Source organism: Solenopsis invicta, chromosome 3 (genome assembly GCF_016802725.1).
Source record: "Solenopsis invicta isolate M01_SB chromosome 3, UNIL_Sinv_3.0, whole genome shotgun sequence".
Classification (NCBI taxonomy): domain Eukaryota; kingdom Metazoa; phylum Arthropoda; class Insecta; order Hymenoptera; family Formicidae; genus Solenopsis; species Solenopsis invicta.
In genome coordinates this window covers 2743370-2766321 of record NC_052666.1, presented here as the reverse complement: position 1 = coordinate 2766321, position 22952 = coordinate 2743370, and the positions used below count along the sequence as shown (strand labels likewise).

The window sequence follows — 22952 nt, the reverse complement described above, 5'->3', positions numbered from 1 at the left end:
AAAATGCGCAGAGAGATACATAAAAAAAAGGGTTGAACACAATAGCCTAGAGATGGCATCCGTATCTTAGAACCATCAGGCCACTAGGCTCAGGCACGAGAGTCCAAATTCTAAATAGTTTCAACACTCTCTCCAGAATTTGACTCTCTCACTCTCACATTCATTCTGTCTCGCAGGTATTCAAATCTGACACGCACCAAAGGTTTTGTCAGAATATCAGCTACCTGGTCCTCGCTTTTAATATATGTCACGTTTACAATATTCTTTTCACACATGTCACGTATGAAACAATATCTAACGTGAACATGTTTGGTTCTCTTATGGAACTCGGGATTCTTTGCGAGTCTCATAGCACCCTGATTGTCTATCCGCAAGTCGACCGGCATTCTATGCTCGTACCCGATATCGGTCAGCAATTTTTGCAACCACACGATATCCTTCACTGTTTCACTCGCCGCTATAAATTCAGATTCAGTGGTGCTTAGAGCAACACAATCCTGTCTACGTGAGGACCAAATCACTGGACCCCCAGCTAGAAAACTCATGCAACCAATCATCGACTTGCACGTTTCAGAGTCTCCGGCATAATCCGCGTCACTATAGCTCACAGGCACATCGAATTTGTTTTTTCGATACATTATGCCTACGCTTTTCGTACCCGATAGATAACGAAAAATTTTCTTCACCGCATCACAGCACGCTTTATTGTAGTTTGACAAGAACCGACTTACAAAACTCGTCGCGAATGCAATGTCAGGTCGACTAACAACCGCTATAAACATTATCGATCCTACTACCTCGCGATATGGAATTTTAGAAGAATCATTCGTATCTCCGCCGTGAACACTGTCTATCGAAGCCTTATCGATCGGTATGCTCACATTCTTGCACTCATTCATTCCAAATTTATCCAACATTTTCTCAATGTATTTTTCTTGATTTACAAACACAATTCCATTCTTAGAGTCTCTATATATTTGCATCCCGCAAAAATTACTCACGTCTAGAATCTTTATGGTTACAAAATCACTCAAAGCCTTAATCGTATATTCTATAGCGTCACTGTTTTTCGATAAAATTAACCCATCATCTACATACAGAGCTAAAATCACCGCACTGCCTTTGACGCGACCATTGAACACACACGGATCTGCTTGGCTTTTCACAAATTCGAAATTACACAGGAATTCGTTGAACGTCTCGTTCCAGCATCTCGACGCTTGCTTCAGCCCGTAGAGCGATTTTTTCAATTTCAGGACGCAGACCTTCTCGTCGTCCTCGACTTTGAGACCATCTGGAATTTTCATGTAAATATTCTCCTTCAGCCTTCCATTCAAAAAGGCCGTTTTGACATCGAATTGTACTAATTCAAGAGCGTGCTGTGCCACCATCGCCAGCAATACTCGCAACGAGTCGTAACGTACCATCGGTGAAAACGTCTCATTGTAATCTATTCCCGGTGTCTGCATAAAACCTCGTGCGACAAGACGAGCCTTGTAACGCCGGCCGTCCTTTAAATCTTGGACCTTGAAAACCCATTTGGATGTTATCGTCTTCTGCCCAACATCTTTCACGATTTTCCACGTACCATTTTCTTCATGTGCATGTAGTTCTTCTTCTACTGCTCTCTCCCATTTCTCACTGTCTGGTCCCGTCATAGCTTCGACGAATGTTCTCGGCTCCTCAATCGCTGCCCAACACGCCTCATAGCGAACTGGTGCTCTGCGTTCCCGTTGCGAACGCCGTACACCTTCACTCGCTGCTTCCTCCATCAAGAGCTTATGCGCCTTCTTAGCCTGTTCGTCTTCAATCATCGGAAGCTCTTTTAGCATAGTTGCTCCTTGAACTTCTTGTTCCATTATAGGACCAACATCCTCTTTAATCGGAATTTTTACTTGTACTTCCGCCGCCTCCTTGTCGCTCACTGGAACATCTTTCTCGTGTATCGTCACGTCTTTCGACTCCTTGATAGTTCTCGTTATTGGCAGATACTGGCAGATTGGCACTCTTCCCTGATTCGCCTTGAAAACCTACAAAGATCCCCTTTTGAGCTTTTGAGTCAAATTTCTTACGGAATAAACCTGGAACATGTATATATGCATCGGAACCGAACGTTTTCAATTTCGATAAATCTGGTGTCTTTTCAGTCCACATCTCGTAAGGTGACACATCTCTGTCCTTCCGATTAGCAATACGATTGAGAATATATACCGCATAAGCCGTTGCTTCTGCCCACAAGATCTTCGGTAGATTTTTCGCGTGGAGAAGAGTACGCGCGCACTTGACAATCGTCTGATTATCACGCTCCGCCTTGCCATTTTGCTCAGGAGTAAACGGTGCTGTCACTTCATGCTCAATACCTTTCTTCTCCAAGTATCTTTTCATTTCATTGTTGACGTATTCGCGACCTCGGTCCGTTCGAAGTACTTTAATAGATCTTCCGAAGCGATTTCGCACCGCAGCTTCAAATATTTTAAATTTTTCAAATACATCAGATTTATTTTGCATAAAGCAAATCACGCGAAAGTCAGTAGCATCGTCTTTAAAATTTACATACCAGCGCGATCGACCAATTGACTCAACTTCCACTGGTCCCACCACATCACTGTGTATGACCTCACCTGGTGTAGTATCACGTCCATCCTCGGTCGATTTGTATGATTTTCGATGCATCTTTCCCATTTGACATGGTTCACAAAAGAATGACTTTACCTCCTTGAGATTGACCGACGGCAATAATTTGTGTTTGACCATCCTCTCAATAGTCCCAACGTTCACATGCTCGAGTCTCTCGTGTAACGTCTTTAAATCTGAATTACACTCTGCAGCATTCGCCTCGCTGCAAGGAATAGTCTTAAATGCTACGCAATACACATTATTCGACGCTTTCACACCCTCAGCTACCTTAACGCCATTGTGCATTAGTTCCGCTTTCCTTTCCGTGAGAGTCACACATATGTTTTTGTCCGTTAAGCGTCCCACAGACAAAAGGTTCCTACGCAAAGTCGGCACAAAAAACACATTATCGATGCGAGCCTTTTCGTATTTTCCATCGACGCATTTCATTATTTCGACGTAGCCATATCCCCGCAGGACAAATTCCGTCGTTGCCCACCTTTATGTTCTCAAGTGCTCCATCTTTATAGTCTCTGATCCACTCTCGACGAAACGTGGAATGTAGTGATGCACAACTGTCCAAAAACCACGTGTCTTCCGACGCCATATTCTCATGATCAAACATGGCCGGGAACGCGAACGCGCACGCTGCACCAGAGCCACTCGATGCACTACCGGAAGCACCGCCATTTTCAGCAGGCTTCTTCTTCGGTTTCGTCGGACATTCCCATGCGAAATGTCCCTTTTCAGAGCATCGGAAATATCTAGCATTTCCTTTCTTCTCGGCTTTCTTGAATTGCTTGCCCTTATTCCCGCCTTTATTTTCCGCGTTGCCCCTCGTGCCTTTCGCTGGATTGACCACCATAGCAGCGAGCCCTTCACTGATTTGTTCCTCCTTGAGTACATTCTTTTCTTCTTGTAGTAATTTATCAAGCAAATTTAAGATGGTCTGCGCACTCTCCGGAACATTGGCCCATGTGGTCTTAAAAGCACGATATTTCGACGGTAGCGTCGACGTAATTTTGGCCATGATCGTGTCGTCGTCGATCTCCTTCCCGATATCACGTAGCCGGAAGGCACGATTTTGCACACGCGCCACGTGCTGCGCCATAGTGCAGCCCAGCTCCATCGCGTACCCATGGAAATCCTCTAATAACGACACCTTGTTCGTTGATGATCGCTGTTCGTGGATCGTCGATAATTTCTTCCACATATCATGAACAGTATCACACACTGTAAGATACTCCATTTGTATCTCGTCACACGCCGTAATTATGAGGAAGCGCGCCTTTGCGTCCCTCTTCTTCCAGGCCACGCGCTCGGCATTTCTCGCCGCCGCATTCGCGCCTGTAGCTTCTTCAGGAAGCATCTCACTTCCCTCGACAACAGCCGATAAATCATTGTAATCGAACAATGTTTTCATTTGGAATTTCCACGGTTGGAAATTCGTACCGTTGAACTTCACGATGTTACGTAGCGAAATCTCATCACTAGCCATCTTGAGCTCGACCACGTGTTTCACACGACGCGTACGCAGGAAAAATGTTTAGTTTTATCCAAAATACAACGCAAAATGCCAATTGTTCACAAAATATTATGCACTCACGCGCCCTGGGCCCATAACCTGTTAAGGTTCTATGGATATTTATTTAACAATTGGCATTATGTTAATATACGTGCAATACGTCCGTTGCATATACGCAACCGTTACAAACGCAGGTCGGTGTTCAACTGACAAAATGCGCAGAGAGATACATAAAAAAAAAGGGTTGAACACAATAGCCTAGAGATGGCATCCGTATCTTAGAACCATCAGGCCACTAGGCTCAGGCACGAGAGTCCAAATTCTAAATAGTTTCAACATAATTATTAAAATTAATAAAAGCATTCTAATTTTAGCATTTTTGTTGATTTTTGTAAAATTTCTTAAATTTGCATTGTAGTATATTGTTGTAGATTTTTTTTCACCAGCGGAAAGACAAGAAAAAAAATTATTTCTGCCGGAACTTGTTACTTCTTGCTGTAACACTTTATACTCTGCACGTTTTGTTACGCACATTTTGCATCTCTTCTGTAGATAAAGAATAATTCTCGATGTAATTACATTTATCATGAGAAACATGAATGTGTTGAGAAAGAAGGAAGAAAAAAGAGAAAAATATTTTTTCTCATGCTAATCACAAATAGCGCATAAAAAAATATTATAGCTGTTTTCTATATTTCTCTTGATATACTCAGAAAACACGCATGTTTAAAAGACATCCAAAAGTCGTCTTAAAAGTGACATCTTTCAGACTTGTCCATAAGACGTCTTTTTGACATTTTTTTTAAAGACGTTGTAAGAAATGGAGATGTAATAAGATGTCATGCGTGGCCAGATGGCACTAGCCGGCGGGCACGCTATAGGAATTCGCCTATTTTGTAAGTTAGGCAAGGAGAAGGAGAAGGGAAACCGCGAGGATTCCGGAGCAGCAAGGAGCTGCCACGAGTCGAGTCCGAGCGAGCGAGCGAATAACTGATTATACCCGGTCATCCGACAACCTGTATCACTCTTCGTCAGAATAAAAGACTACTTCATTTTCACACCATAAGTGCATCATTTAATTTTTACAACGTCTTTACGATTTTATCAAAAGACGTCTTTTAGACTTTATTTTATATAAAATTCAAAATAACAATATTGATATTATCTCAGGTTCGATTCCCGCAGATAAAATTTTTTACAATAAATCGTTTTAATTGTTTTTACGATAATTAGTATCATTTTAAAAGCTGTAAACTAATTGTAAAACAGTCTTGTTATACAATTTTTATTGCAAATATATTTTTATATTTTTTATTTTTATTTTTTAGATCTTTTATTCTTGTGTTATATAATTTTTGTGTTCACGAGAAATTTTAATTTATTTAATATAATACCCTCTAAAATCTTTGGAGTGGAATCTTACTCTAATAGTGTGAAAATTCTGCCAGTCTTGATAAAGAGTGGCAGGATTTTCACACTTTCAGAGTGGAATTCCACTCTTCTAGATGAAATATTCTACTCCAAAAAAGTAGAGCATTTTTAAATTCCTTGATTTTTTAAAAATAACATTTTATATTAAACAATTAAAAACGATTTAAAAATTATATATAATAATTTAAAAATATAAGATTTAAATAAAAAAAAAGTTATCTGCGGATCGAACCTGGGATCCCACGCGTACTAATTGATGTTCCAATACTCTACGTACGCTACGTATCCACTCGAGAATTCTTCTGTAACGGTACTATAAATGCCGAAAATATTTAATCGTCATTTTCTTGAGAATGCCTAATTTTTGCAACAAACGGCTTTACTTAATATTAATCATTCATTCAAAATAACGATTTAATCAGAAGACAATATTTGTTAAATGTATTTAGATTATTTAGAGATAAATTTGGAGATGAGCGGAAAAGGAACAATTTCATTGAAATTGCAAAGTTAAATAGCAAACTGATTTTATTATGAACAAGAAGCAGAGTACAAAAGAGTGCGATTAGAGATGATAAAGTAAAAGAAACCGCGATAGATATAACTTGATAGAGATTCACAGATCGATATTGTCTTAGCGCCTAGTGACGAAAGACTGCCGCGCTCGGGATCGCGGGCAACAAATTTTCGTGATTTCGGCGGTTAGCAGTAGCGCGGTGAACCCGCCGCGCTGATTGGCTTTGCTCGGGAAAAATTACGCGGGTAAGAGCGTGCTCGCACGTGATGCTCTCGTGGAGCAACACGGCGGGACAGGCAGAAACGCTCAGAGCAGAAATACGAAAAATAATTAATTAGGCTAAACGAAATTCTTTGCTCTAAACAAAATGTTTTTATTGTTTATTTTTTATTAGTTGTATATTGTACTTTATTGTAAAAATAATATTTATTTTATTTTAATTAAATAGTTATTTTACATTAATTATTTATTTTAGATAATGATTTAAAAAAACATATATTTAACGTTTATTTATAATAATACTAACTTTACATTAATTATTCGTTTAAGAGATAATTAAAATATTTACTTTTAATATTAATTTAAGATTTACTTCATATTAATTATTTATTTAAAATAACAACTGGAGAAATATTAAATGTTTGTTTAACATTAACTTAATATTTAATTAACATTAATTATTTATTTGAGATAATGATTTTTAAAAATGTATTTTATTGTTTTTAATATTAACTTATTCTTTATTTAATATTAATTTAAGTTTAATTTTTTGCGATTAATATATAATGCTAAAGAGTAGATTTTTTTTAATGTTTTTCTTTTAAGTACTTATTTTCCATTAATTACACATTGCATAGCTTTATTGTAAAAATAATATCTTTTATATTAAATACATATTTATTTTACGTTAATTCATCGTTAACTTATTATTTTATATTAATCTTTTCTTTGAAATAACAAGTTAAAAAAACGTTTATTGAACATTTATTTTTTATTAAATTTAGGAGATTTGTTCCATTAATTTTAACGTTTTTAAGAACTTTTTAAAACAAGAAATGTTTTTCAAAATGTTAAAAAAATACTGCTTTGTTCATTGAGATACAGGGTTGGCATTTTGTCCACTTTTTTTCATTTTTTTCGGGGCACTGGAAGAAAATGGACAAAATGGACAAAATGAACGAAATGGACGAAATGGACGAAATAAAGTCGGTAAAACAGAAATCGATGAATGAGACATATCGATTAACACCAATGTTGCAACTTCGTTTTTTTTCTAGCCACACGACAGACACGACACATGTGCTGTATTTTAGGTTAGATTTCTTATTTCTGTTTACCAAGGTGAAAAGTATTATTTAATTATTTTACTTATTATTTTGTGCTTAAAATTATTTTAAAATGGAAAATGAGCCAGGGCTAGGCAATTCATCGTCTACTTCTTCTGTTTCTATTATTTCTGTTGACTCAAAAGTAAGTACATTCTTCGGAACTTTAAGAGCCTCTAGCCTCTAGGATCAGAGGAGTTCAGGTTCAAGACCTCCAACACAGGTATTGCCGCAGCTGTAACGTAAGAATTGACCAATTAAAATCATATCTACTCAAAAATGCAGCGTTACAATTCTTAATGTGATTGGTCAATTCTTACGTTACGTCTACGTATTAGTACGTATGGACGGTACGTACTACGTCTTATGTTATGGCTACGGCAATTCATGTCTGGAAGTCTGGAAGATGTCTGTGAAGTTAGCATATCATTTTCCAGCAGATCAAAAATAAAAGGGAGTTCTTGTCGCATGCGTTCAAGTTCTATAGTTCCTGGGGGTCAATTGTGTATCTTGAAACGAGGTGAAAATTACAAAAGTGAACAGATTTTACTAGATTTCGACAAATAAAATCGTAGATTTTACGTAGATCGTACGCTAGTAAATTTCCTCACTTTTGTAATTTTCACCTCGTTTCAAGATACACAAGTGACCCCCAGGAACAGAACTCGACTGCATGCGACAAGAACTCCCTTTTACTTTTGTTTGCTGGAAAATGATATGCCAATTTCACAGACATGTCTGAAGACTTTTTTATTTTTGTTAGGGTCATTTTTATTTAAAGAAACTTTAATATCTTTGTTTTTAAACAGAAATCAAGAATTAGCGGCATCGGCTTTGGTAGAATTGGTAGAAAAAAAGATTCAATCAGAAAACATTTTTATGAAATAACTAAAGGAACAAAAACAATTTTGAAGTGCCAGGTGTGCGAAAATGAAGTAAGTAATAAGGCTTGCCGATTAAGGAAGCACTTTGAAAAATGTACTAAAAAACAAGATGCAAAAGAAGATATATGTGATTCAACGGAGGGTTCATCGGGTTCAGAAACTGAAGATTCTAATAATCCAGCAATCAATATTAGCCGAAAGCGTAGGAATCCTGATGTTCAAGTACAAATTCAACAACTAAAACAACAAAAATTGAATCAATTTTTACTTAAAACAACCGAAACTGATAAACAAAAACTCGATTTATCCTTAGCATCTTACTTTTATTCTTCTGGTGTACCTTTCCGACATTCTGAAAATTTTTATTTTAAAAAAATGATAAGTGATTTAAGACCGGGATACACTCCACCTAACAGAAAAAAACTAGCTGGCGAATTATTAAATAAAATTTATAACAAAACCCAGGAAGACGCAAAAAATCATTTAAATGGTAAATCGGTTACACTGATACAAGACGGTTGGTCTGCTATTCATAACGAACCAGTGATAGCAAGTTGTGTCTCTGATGGTGAAAAATCTTTCTTTTTGTCATCGTATGAAACTGGTTCTAACCAAAAAATGAGTAAATATTGTCTTGATTTGGCTGTGAAAGACATTATGGAAGCAGAAAATAGGTTTGGATGTACTGTAAAAAGTTTTGTGTCCGATAATGAAGCTAAAATGAAAAAAATGCGCAGTGACCTCCAAAAGAAGCTTAACAATGAATCTGACTTTTATTTTATTATTAATGGCTGTGCGGCGCATTTTTTAAATTTATTATGTGGCGATATTTGTAAACTTTCTAATGTTAAAACTATAATTAAACAAGTTGTAGAATTAAGCAAATATTTTAGAAACAACCATGCAGCTAAAGGTCTCTTAGCCGAGTTTCAAAATTTTCGTATTCCACACTTACCAGGAGAAACCCGCTGGAACAGTGTTATAGAATGTTTAGAGGTTTTTGTCATTAACCGTGATTTTTATCTAAAAATTGCTGAAAACCACGAGGAAAGCATTGAAAAAAATATAGTTGATATTATTCAAAACATTGGTCTTATGAAAGAAGTAAAGTCGCTTATAACTCAATTAAAACCAATTCGAGCAGCCTTAAATAAATTACAGTCAGAAAATGCCACTCTTTCAGATACTTTAACCGAATTTTTAAAGTTAAAAGAATTATCCACAAATGACGTTCTGCTTCCATATAATGATTTAATTAAAAAAAGATTTGACGATTGCATTACCCTCGCCCATATTATTGGTTTTTTATTAAATCCCAAAAATTTGGATTTACAACTAGATTCTGAACTTGAGGAAGCAGGACGTACGTGGCTTTCTGAAGAAGTTTCGTCCGATTTTTTACCACTACTTATAAAATTTCGGCTTAAAATATCTCCGTTTCCGAACAGTTTTTTTCATGATCAAATGAGAGAACAACTAAGTTCCATACAATGGTGGGAGGCTCTTTTAAAAACCAATACTGTAAATTTAAAATTTTGTGAATTTTCCTTACATTTGCAAAAATGTGTTGCTTCGTCAGCCTCCATAGAGAGAATATTTTCCAATTTTTGAATAATACAAACCAAACTAAGAAATCGTCTAGGAATCGAAAAAGCGTCAAAACTTGTTGCCAGCCGACGAATGCTCAATATGATTGTTAGTCAAAAAGAAGACATGGAAGATTTTTAATTTAAAAATTTATTTTACTTTTATTTAGCCAGTTGTCAATTTAAAATTTAATTTCGTTAATTATACGAGGTGTGTTCAAAAAGTATCGCGAATTTTGAATTTTCGCGGGTTACGTATATTCGAATTTCGATCTTTTTGTGGCGTTATGTTGGTACTCATGTCTCTCACTTATGCCGACAAGCTCGGCCATTTTGAATGTTCACTTAATTGTTGACAGCTGCTTTGCTTGCACGTGTTTTGGATCGTCTTCGATTTTTACCTATTCAAAAAAATGGATCAAAGAACCTGTATCAAAATTTGTGTGAAAAACGAAATTAAGTGCGCGGATGCATTCCGAATGTTGACTGTGGCATACGGAGAAGCTACCTTGGACCGAAGCAACGTTTATCGGTGGTACAAAATGTTCTCAGAAGGCCGAGAAGATGTGAACGACGAAGAGCGTGCCGGACGCCCGAGCACTTCAACAACAGACGAAAAAATTAATGAAGTGGAGAAAATGGTATTGGCCAATCGTCGAATCACCGTTAGAGAAGTTGCTGAGGATCTAAACATATCGATTGGCTCGTGCCATTCGATTTTTATCAATGATTTGGGCATGAGACGGGTCGCCGCGAAATTCGTACCAAAATTGCTCAATTGCGACCAAAAACAGCATCGCATGAACATTGCTAATGAGATGTTGGACTCTGTCCGCGACGACCCAAATTTGCTCCAGAGGGTCATAACTGGTGACGAATCGTGGGTTTATGGTTATGACGTGGAAACCAAAGCTCAATCATCTCAATGGAAGCTGCCGCACGAACCAAGACCGAAAAAAGCGCGCCAAGTTCGGTCGAATGTGAAAGTTTTGCTGACAGTTTTCTTCGATTGCAGGGGCGTAGTGCATCATGAGTTCTTGCCACAGGGTAGAACGGTCAATAAGGAATATTACCTGCAAGTTATGCGCAATTTGCGCGAAGCAATCCGCCAGAAACGCCCGGATTTGTGGAAGAACAAAAATTGGCTTTTGCACCACGATAACGCCCCTGCTCACACATCGTTGCTTGTGCGCGACTTTTTGGCCAAAAACAACACACTAATGATGCCGCAGCCACCGTATTCCCCAGATCTGGCCCCCTGTGACTTTTTCTTGTTCCCTAAACTGAAGAGGCCCATGAAAGGACGACGTTACGCTACGCTTGACGAGATAAAGACGGCATCGAAGGAGGAGCTGAACAAGATAAAAAAAAATGATTTTTTGAAGTGCTTCGAAGATTGGAAAAACCGTTGGCACAAGTGTATAATATCTCATGGGGATTACTTTGAAGGGGACAAAATAGATATTCATGAATAAATAAATAATTTTTGAAAAAACACAAAATTCGCGATACTTTTTGAACACGCCTCGTACATATACTGGCAAAGACGCGAAGTAAATGTGTTTATTTTATTCTGTTAAGTCCACCCTGTATTAAACATTTGAATAGGAAATTGATATGGATTTCCGCGGTCAGGCTTTAGTATAGCCGGCCGTGAAAATCAATATATCGATTTTGAGGTTGTAGACAGAGCTGACGGAGTAAATTTTTTGCATGTGTGGAATAGTCAACGGTTGGAGGCGAGAGGGGAGGATATGATAAAAGTTAAATTTAAATTTATATAAAAAAAAATTTATATACAAATATTATGTGAAAAATAAAGTACACATTTATTATATTTTTTTTTTATAATTATTTATTCAATGCAAATGTAGCTTATCGAACATTATTTTTACATATAAATTTGTTTATAAGTTCTTTTAAATTTATTGATTTAGCCTCTTCTTTAAAAATATAAATTGTGGCAATGCTATTTAAACGATTTTGAAGCATTATCAAACGCACATAATTTTTTAATCGTCTTAATGCTGAAAACGGTTGTTTGCAGATGCAAGATGATCTTGATATAACCAATAATAATTTAATTAATTTTATAAACTTTGCCGCGATGTTTAAAATTAATAAGTTACTTTTTAACCATGACAGAGTATGCAGGTGGTGGACAGCAGTAAAAAGCGAGACTCTTTAGCTAAACTCGATTTATTCGGGGATCTCTTTACACACGTCTCGTCTCTAACTGACCGCGTCTACACAACATGGCGAGGAGGGAGTAGAACCGAGACAATATAGAGCATAGATAATGCGCTGAAGGCGCGTAAGCGCCACCTTTACATGCGGGTCGAACAAACGAGATGTATGTGTCGCCAGAGAGGAACCTGAGAGCGGTCACGCTTCGATTTTAGGTTTAGACTTTATTTTGAGATGGCCTCTGTGATTCACGAAAAATGGACCTTGAACTACGTAGCCAAGATCCATTTTCCACGTCGGTAATGTCCACGTTTTCGTGGTTTTTAGCAGCGCTATGTCGATATTACGGTTCTCCGTGCTATGTGCAGGAGTGAGAGATGCGTTAGTCAGATAAAGACGGACAATTGGTCTCTGTCCGTCGTCTGTTTAGACCATCAGTTCGAGAGAGAAAGCATCATGGTGGCAAACACGGAGCGAGCTACGATGTTATCTCTACGGATACCTTCCTCTCCACTCCCCTCTCGCCCATCTCGTTTTCCGCGCTACGTTTTGGCCGTAAAATTCAGAAAGAGGATTTCGGACGATTTCTGGATAGGGACGTAGAGAGACCAGAAAGCGCCCACTTTTTATACATGTCTTATATTTTGTTACAATGGCCTATGCGTACAATTCTTACACAAAATAATTGTAATCACAATGAATCAAACAAGTTTATACAATATATATATATATATATATATATATATTCCATTTAAAAAAACGTATACATTTTCCTTTAGGTATCCATTGCTTTAAAAATTCTTTTTCTGTGAATTGCTGTCTTTAGATAAAACTATGTAAAAATGTTTACATCTGGAAACGTAAGAATATCACGAATAATTTCACTTTGAACAAATTATTCATAAGTCTTTCACATATGTAAAAATATTTAATTCTATTTATATGATATACGCAGTATAATTTTTTGGAAATGTTTTTGCAAGGCAAATGATAACAAATATATAAACCCGTGTGATTTTTACAATTATTTTATAATCATATGCATACATACATGCATACATACATACATACATACATACATACGTACATACATACATACATATATATATGTACACATGTGTGTGTGTGTGTGTGTGTGTGTGTGTGTGTGTGTGTGTGTGTGTGTATCTGGCCAGAATCCAGTGTCATCTCTTCATCGTCACGATACAGCAAGACAGAGAGTAAACGAAAAAGGATAGACGCTATCAACGTGCCTGAATTGGAAGCTCTATGCTTTTTTGTTCACTTTCCGTCACGCTCTATCGAGGCGACGGACAAGTGCTTTGACTCGCGAGCATTATACACACACAAGCTTGCCGGGTTTTCGGCAAGCTTGTGTGTGTATAATGTTTGCGGTTGTTCCTGTAATTTAAAAATCTGAATTGTTATACTAATCTACTTAGAAAACAATAAAAAATTAGAAAATATAATATTTATTTTATTACGTTGTACTTTACATAAAATTATACAATAAAAGATAGGATGAAAGGTGTAGGCTGTGCATAAGCGTACAAAATAGAATAGAATATACAGAATAGATATAAGTACAAATAAATATATAAGTATAGAGCTAAAAGTGTTAGAAATAAAAATAAATAAATAAGTTCCTTTCTACATATATTTATTTTTTATTTTAACGTTTATTTTTACATAATTTTAATCTCTTTTGCTTCGAAAACGTTTCTTTTTTTTTTATAAACTGCTAAAATGACAATTCATTTCGAATTCGCAATTATAAATATGCATGTTTTTATTCATACTCGCTCATTATCACTCGCACATAGTGTACCAAGTATAAAGCATGTTGTAAAATTACATGTTAACATGCAATAAAATATATATATAGAAAATATTCTGTTACATTTATCTTTAAAAAAAAATTCTTTGTGTCACACACAGTACACACACACATACACATACACACAAACACACGGCACGTGTATGATGTACAGATTGAAATTAATATAGTTACGATTTAATTGTAATAATATTCATTTAATTGTAATAATTTACATAATTCGTAATAAAACTTATATACACACATGCGAATTAAATTATGTTTGCATCATACTCGTACATGAGAATCTTAGCAGCTTAAATAGCTGAGCCCCTTCACCATGTCAAGGTGATGAAGGGGAAAAAATGGGAAGCAACATCAGCTAGAAATGAAATTTGTATTTTTTTTTTTAAATATAGAAATAGAGAAAGAAGACGTAAGAAGTTAGAAAGGGCGTACCTCCTCTCTTGGTTTGTTAAATATAATCTATGTATCTATTTTTAACGTAGAACGCAAGTTTACAGAAATACGAATTTCTTTAAAACTATAAAATTCTACTTAATGTTGGTATTTTTGTTACTAAGCATGTCATAAAGATCGCAATCACAATTGAAATAATTGCATAAATCTAAGACTAGCAGATGTTATCACAGAGAAGTTTACTATGTAAACTTCTTTGAAATAACTGATATAATGATATCAGTTATTTGTGTTTGTTTTTCTGAAATATTTTGTATATTTTAATACACATGTGTATTAAAATATTTTTGTATTTTATTATTAAATACTGTGATTTGTAAAAATCACGGTATATAATATATGTATATACGTAATACATACATATTAACATATGTATATATTTGTATATGCGTCTGTGTATAATTTATTACCAACATAGAATGTACTTAATGTATTTCCTTTCATTCTTTTTTACTTTGTGTCTTGCATTACATCATTAGTAATAAATAAATGTATGATTTTACAATTTCGTAGCATGATCACATTAGTTTGTTATTTGTCCTGTGATAACATCTGCTAATCTAAGATTTATGCAATTATTTCAATTGTGATTGCGATCTTCTACGAGATTAAAAAATGCATACTTATTTTACACATTACTCGAAAATAATACTTGCTGCACAGTAATATGATTTGTAAATATATTCCACTCTATTGAGCTGTTATATAAATACAATCTACATAATACACATGCAGCAATTTATTTTCTACAATGATAAAACTATGAAGAAACTAAGAATAAAAAGAAATGGAAGGAAATACTTTGAGATATATAAAAATTATTTATTTTTCATTTTTATGCGTTTTACTTTATTTTATTTGTTCAATAATTTCTGCATCTTTTTACGGGATACCTTGTCTGTTTTTTCAACACGATTATTGTATCGTGTACGTGAATATAGTTTTACACGGATTAAAAGTTGCAGTGCTTTCAATCGATGTTTATAACATGAATTATTTTCATGAAACCATTCTGTATGCGTATTATTCGTGACGTTTATGCATTCCTTTGTAATATTTTGTAAAATAGATGTAGACGCCCAATAGCGTTCCCAGTTGCAATCAATTGCATGTAATTGAATTTCGATCACTTTTGCAAAAAGACTTGTCGTAATAACTTTGTTACTGTAGGAGCATCTTCATCAGGATTTGCAAATTCTCGCAGCTCTATATATATTTCGTTTGCTGTGGCGTCATCCATTGGCGTTTTCGTCATAATATTACGACAATTATCGCATTTAGTTTCCGCAATGCTTTTCCGTGCTACGTATCCAGCAAAATATGCAATAGCATTGTAATCGTAACTACTTAATAAACTTTGATTTCCAACGTTATCATATTCTTCAAGAATATTCACATCATCACTAAGTAACTCGTCCTCAGGATCGATTTCGTGTTGTACAGAAATATTACTGTCAGTCATTAAAGTCTCTATTGACTTAATTAACTTTGTCGGTGAATTAATAAGACACTCGGCTTCTGGACACTGTACATTGCCTTTGTCACTTGTATGGATATACCCTACGCATATAATGTGTCTTACATTACATCGGATTACTCTTGCAGTTGGATTATTATTAAATCCACCACGTTGTCTAAATTTTGAAAATAAGTGTTCAACAGAATCTTGGTTACACAATCCTGTCGCAAGTTCAAATGTTTTATTTTCCATTTTTATATCATTATATGTTCCTAAGAGAGCTTGTACGGTCACAATAAATCCTTTTAAACATGGAATTTTCAAGATTTTTTCAGGTGACGTCGACCATTCTGAACATCATGTGACAAATTCTCTTAACAAATTTACAATATCAGGATGTTTATCAGAAACTAATCGTTTTCCACCAAACTTCATATTATAACTATATGAATTGCAAGCATCAATTACATTATTCATGCATTCTGTAAAATTTGCCGTCGCTTCCCATGTATCACTTTGCAATTCTCCTCCATAGCCCGCTGTTCTCATTGCGGCTGTAAACCTATTACTCAATATTTGGAATGATCTTTTGACGTTCATTGATTGAAATTTATTGGGGTAAAGATGTGCCTCTGTAATGTGTGATAATAAATTTGATCCTCCTTGTGCAGCATTATCAATGCGCCATGTCTCTTCATAATCGCTAAAAGATGCCACAACTTCTTTACCGCAATATAAATACTTGTGTGTTCTTAGTAAACTCACTAATCGTTTTACTAAATGTGGAAAATCAAATGACGCGTAATATTTTTTTCCTTTATGAATTAAGTATGGATTGTCTGTGCTTACACCTAGTTGATTATAAGCACTTTGATTTGATGAGCCTTGATCACATGTCAAAATTCGCACATCAGCATCTGTATTGCTCAGTCTGTCCAAACATTCTTTTAATAAATATATTATTTCTTCCGCTTTCATGCATTTTCCAGGAAGAAAATATGCCAATGGTTGACGCCACGGATTACGCGCGTTAATACTGTCTAAGCAAAAGACAAAAACACATTTAGCATTTTCGTTTCTTCTTCCCAAAGGTCCAAGATCTACAAGTCCTTCTACTTGATCTAAATGATGTGAGTATTCTTGATAAGATTTTATTGCCATTTCGTCCCATTTTAGGGCACATACTCTCTCATCCACAGGCAAGTATGCGAGTTTCTCTTGTAGTTTTACAAAAACAAAATCACAAAATCCTGGCATATTATATTCTTCATGCCATCTTCTAATGGTTCGTTCAGAAGGGAATGTGCAACCTGCCTGTCGTAAGCGGCGCAACGCAGAAGCTGAGTAATAAAAAAACTGTTGCGCAAGGTTTTTCTCTTCTTGCGTATATGGCGCATTTGGTGTATGCAATTGCAAATTTATCATTGCCTGTGCAACAGGATGTAAATTTTCTTTCTCTATCAGATTTTGTAGAATTCTTTTCTTGCTCCTTTTAATTGTTGGTTTTCTGGGAACTTTTCGTTTACGCAAACAATATTTTAAATGTTTTATTATTTTATGCAAACGAGCAATTTCTTGCTTTAAAATATTCACTTCTGATTGCGATTTCTCGCTTGCATTACATATGTTTGTTTTTTTAATTATAGGTGCCGCGTTACACGCGTCTTTTATCTCTGATGGTTCCCCATTAATCCATTTCATTAAATTTTCTTCTTCATCCGAAGTATCAAAATGAATCTCTTTTGCACGTTGGTACGTTTTAATATATCGATTACTCGGAACATCTATTTCTTCTACGTTAACGTTATTATTAATTTTTTCTGACACTATTTGTGTGTCATTGTTTATTTCTCCTATACCTATTTTTGTCGGTATTTCTTTTAATGTTAAATTTTCTACTTTATCCGAAGTATCAAAATGCATTTTTTTTGCACGTTGGTACGTTTTAATATATCGGTTACTCGGTACATTTCTTTCTTCTATATTAATGTTATTATTAATTTTTTCTGACACTATTTGAATGCCATTGTTTAATTCTCCTACACCTATTTCAACCGGTATTTCTAATAATGTTAAATTTGGATTTGTACCTGTATTTCTTGTTTCCGATTCTTGTTGTGAGTATTCCTTGAACTTTATTGGAACAGCATCTCGTTTCAATGTTTTAAAATTTTTCTTGCTTGTTGGTCCTGTCTTGAAGGAACTTGGATCAAAATGATCTTCACATAGACCAGCACGACGCAATGAGTTGGCAGTCCATGTTTCCAATGTAGTATTTCCTGAAACAAAATTATAAAACGATATATTAGTAAAATGTTACACAATTGCCGTAAAAATTGTAGAAAATTTAAAACTAAGTAAAAAGAGTTATAAATAAATATAAATATGTGTACCGCATAAAATGAATATATGTTATTTTTAAAACATTAAAAAAAATTGAGTAAATGATGTTGGAAAGATGCAACAGAAAAGTATAAAGTTAGTCTCTTAATAATTTCAATTAAACAAGTTAAAAATAAATTTTCTTTAATTTCTTAAATTTTCATAATTTTTAATTTCTTAAATTTTTTAAATTTAAATTTGTATATTAAAAATGTTTTAAATTTTCTAAATGTGTATTTTAATGACTAGAAAGTTACTACTTTTTTTTATAATTTGTTGAGAATTAGATTTGAGAAAAAATATAACTATTTATTTGCTATAAATATTTGCTAAAAATAATTCTATTTATTTGCTATTATCGCAATAATAACAATAGGAAGCTAATGATTAACGTATGATAAGTGTATTTTGGCGTGGGGCAAATTTCACATACGAATCCGACTATACCCGTTATAGTATAAAAAAACTGGCATTTCTAGACTTCTAAAATGTAATAAACGGTATAGCCGAATTTATACATGAAAACTCCCCACCCGAAAATAGATTTATCATACGTCATTCTTTAATCCTTTATGAAAGAAAAATTTTCACCAAGTTTTAATCCGCTATCTTTACTCTTGCGATAGTAACAAATAAAAACATAATTATTCAATTATATTTTTTCCAATCTTCTGATTTATAACAAATTATAAAAAAAATCATTTCAGTTATCCAGTTAAATATTTTTGGACATTTTTAAGATGCAATTTCTAATTGTAAAAAATTCAAGAAGTTTAAAATTGTTAAATTTCAAGTGCAATTGTTAAATGACAAAATTTATGTTTTTTTTTTGTTACATCTTTCCAACATTATTTACGTCAAATTTTTTCAGATTTTAAAAAAATAAACGTCAATATTAAAATATTAAAAAAAATATATTACGTAAGTTTATATGCAAAAAATTAATCTGATTATTTAATCCACGTATTTTCTAACATATTTTATTTTATTTATTGTTCATAATAATGAATTTTGTATTATATTACATAATTTGAGTTTTATATGTATATAAAAAAAAAATTATATACAGATTTAAAAAAAACAATGAAAACTGATTTATTTTCTTGAAATTGTATTTGTCTTGCTTTTGAGAAAATAATATATATATAATTAATTTTACATATTATCTTTATTAACTTTTCATACATTATGATAAAAATAGTACGCTAATGTAAAATAATTAATATGAATTAAATAATAATTGTTTAATCTTCATAGCCATCATCATTAATTACAGGATTTACATTTTCAAAACAAAATATTCTACTTACAAGAGGAAGACGCGGTGACTCACCCTACGAATTTGACCTTAATATTTTTAATTTTTCTGGAAAGAAAAAAAGACTTACGTCTCCCGGCGTTCAAACGCCGGGAGACGTAAACATTTGTTTATCTCCTGAATAATTAAAAAAATTAGGTTCAAAATCCTAAAGTGTCACTGCGTCATCCCTTGTTAATATTTCTTGTCTTTTAATTTTTGAGATATTGACTATAAGATAGATTAAATTACTTCAGATATATGTAAACAATATCCGATAGTACGATTTTTATAAATATGCTCCATTTTCGAGTTCTTGATTGAAATATTACTTTAAACAAATGTCAATCAATTAATATAATAAATATGATAAGAAACTTACCGCTATTACGTATCCATAATTGACATCTAGCGTCAGTAATAACAGGAAATCTATATAAATGTGATCCCGTTGAAAATCTTCCGTTACGGCAATTTTTGTACATACACTTGTCGTATATACGTTTCACACAGTTTTCACTCATTGTTACACTGTTTTGTCAACAAAACTCTTTGCACAAAATAAAAGAAAATAATATAAATTAGAGACAGAGCGTAAACTAAAAAGAATAAGCGTAAACAAACTCGATTTTTTTCGTAAATCAAGCAGTTACTAAATAAATAAAAGAAAAAGAAAAAAGAAACTTATAATTGCAACCAAAAATGCGATTTGGTACACGAGTAAAAGAACAGGCTATCGAAGTACTCTGTCTCACTATCAAATGCGGACTGCGCCGAACAATAGCGTGCTTCGTCGTCACGTAAAGTCGTCGCGCTGTTTTGTTTTTCTTCTTTTCTAACGCTTATTTTTAAACGTTTACGTTTAAACGAAAAAGACGAATTGAACCAATAAGATTCATTGTATCATAATTTATATTTAAAATCTAAAAATTACAGCTTAAATAGGCATTTTTTTATAATTAGGGAGTTTTAAGAAATCATATATACAAATCAATTTTCTATACATGTATTATGCTTATAAGTTTATTATAATTCACCAAATTTTTGGATGATAATGTTATAAAAAATTATATTTAAAGTAATGCTGAAAAAGAGACAAATATTCAATAATCATACATAATGTTATTAATACAAATATACGAAATCAATCTTCTTCCCAAAGATTTATAATAAATACAATTATCCAGATTTTTTTACATACTTTGAAATATTTCAGAACTATTGAAAAATTCTGCATCTTTTTTCCAAATTTTTCATATATGTAAGTTTAAGAAACATTATAACAATAAGAACACTTTAAACTTGGTCTGTATAAATTTTAATAATATTGTTTGTGTGTGAATAATTACTAAATTTAAATCTTTATTAAGTAGGAGAAAACGAAACGCTTAAATGTTTCTCGAGAAAATAGAAGTAAATAAATAAAGAATAGTAAAAGTAAGTTTACATAAAATTATTGAAGAGTACATATTAAAATTGTAAAAAAAATTTTTTTTAGATTAATAAAATTTTTCTCAGAATTTTTCATATTATTTTTCACACTTTCTATGTAAATTTCAAAATTTTTCATTTCTATATAATTTTAAAACTGTATAAAATTTTTCAAATTTTTCTATATACAAATGTTAAAATATTTTTTAATTTACATCTATAACAAATTCTGAGAAAAGATGTATATTATTTCAGTATTAATAAAAAGAATTTCAATCAATTAAAAAATTCTGTGAAAAATTTTCACGACGCAAGATACTCTAACATGCATAAAATAAAAAATCGTATGTAAATTATGACGATTATGACAAAAATATAATATAGCTACGTGTATTAACTATTTTTCTATAAAAAAAGCATTCTTAATCTACCGATTGAATCGGTCCGCACGTGGTTGAAAAGCAACAACACTGTAAGACGACGTGGGCACGGCGAGCGCTGTATTATTTCGATCATTCAATGTTCGACTGTCGACTGTGAAGGTGACCATCGCAAGGACGAGCATCGCAAGGCAGATCTAGTAAGTATATCTATGTACTTAAAAAAATATACGAGAAAAATGTTATTACATAGTAAAACATTATTATTTATATTGTCTAAATTTTATATTTTCAGTAAAGAAACATTGGTCACAATGTCGACGACAGCGGCAACGACGACGTCGACAGCGACGGCGACGACGTCGACAGCGACGGCGACCACGACGACGGTGACGATGTCGACAGTAGCGGCGACGGAGACGATGGCTGATATCGCTGAGTCAACGGCGATGATGATGGCGGCGACGGAGACGATGGCTGATAGGGCCGAGTCGACGGCGATGACGACGACGGCGACGGAGACGACGAATGATACGGCCGAGTCGACGGCGATGACGACGACGGCGACGGAGACGACGAATGATACGGCCGAATCAATGGCGGCGACGGAGATGACGACGGCGACGATGTCGACGACAACGGCGACGATGTCGACGACAACGGCGACGATGTCGACGACAACGGCGACGATGTCGACGACAACGGCGACGATGTCGACGACAACGGCGACGATGTCGACGACAACGGCGACGATGTCGACGACAACGGCAACGATGTCGACAGCAACCGTGCCAACGGCCAATCCTGGTCAACTCATAACAATAAATGTAAGTGTTTACTAAAGATAAATGTCACTAAATGGAAAGCATCCTATGTTTTCGTTTGTGAGTTATATATGAAATATCAAATTTGGTCACCGCAAAAAAATTCTTTCTTGGTTCATGCTGTTTTTAAATATAGAAAAAAATCTAATAATTAGCAGCGTAAAAATTTGAGCACAATTCTATTATTGGTTTAGAAATTACATTACATTATTATTTTGTTTATTGTACAGATGAGCATTTTTATAAAATTATAGAGCTTTTTATTTTTTAAATTATTTTTATAATTAATTATTTTAATTTTTATTTAAAATGCTTTAACGTAATTCTTGAATTTTTTGTTTCAGACTGCTGATCTACAAAATATTATTTATGCTGCTCTCGCGGGCACTCGCGGGAGGGACGAGGAAGAGGACGAGGAAGAGGAAGAGGAAGAGCAGGAAGAGGAAGAGCAGGAAGAGGACAAGGGAGAGGACAAGGAAGAGGCAGGGGTGGGGGTAGAGGTAGAGGAACAGTGATAAGAGGAAACGGAGGAATTCAAGTTTATTTTTATAACCAATGAATAATGTAAAAAATAAAAGTTAATATAAAAATAAAAATATAAAAAATAAAAGTTAATATAAAATAAATATAAATGTATCTATAAAAGAATTTTATTGTCAAATTAAATTATCGCCCTCATCCATATCCATATGCCTTCGCCGCTCACGTGCTACCTACATTTTACTCCTGCCTTTTCCATAATTGTTATGCCTCTGTTAGGAACAACCGCAAACATTATACACACACAAGCTTGCCGAAAACCCGGCAAGCTT

At 34.1% G+C, this 22952-nt stretch overlaps 1 protein-coding gene across 1 annotated transcript; it reads left to right on the top strand.

Annotated features, from left to right (window-relative positions):
• The first annotated feature begins 21204 nt into the window (after positions 1-21204).
• On the top strand, positions 21205-22705 carry LOC120357218 (spore coat protein SP96-like). The gene is made up of 3 exons (XM_039447218.1): positions 21205-21986; positions 22092-22143; positions 22485-22705. The coding sequence occupies exons 1-3, from the start codon at positions 21529-21531 to the stop codon at positions 22653-22655; spliced, it is 681 nt and encodes a 226-aa protein (XP_039303152.1). The 5' UTR covers positions 21205-21528; the 3' UTR covers positions 22656-22705.
• The last annotated feature ends 247 nt before the right edge of the window (positions 22706-22952 follow it).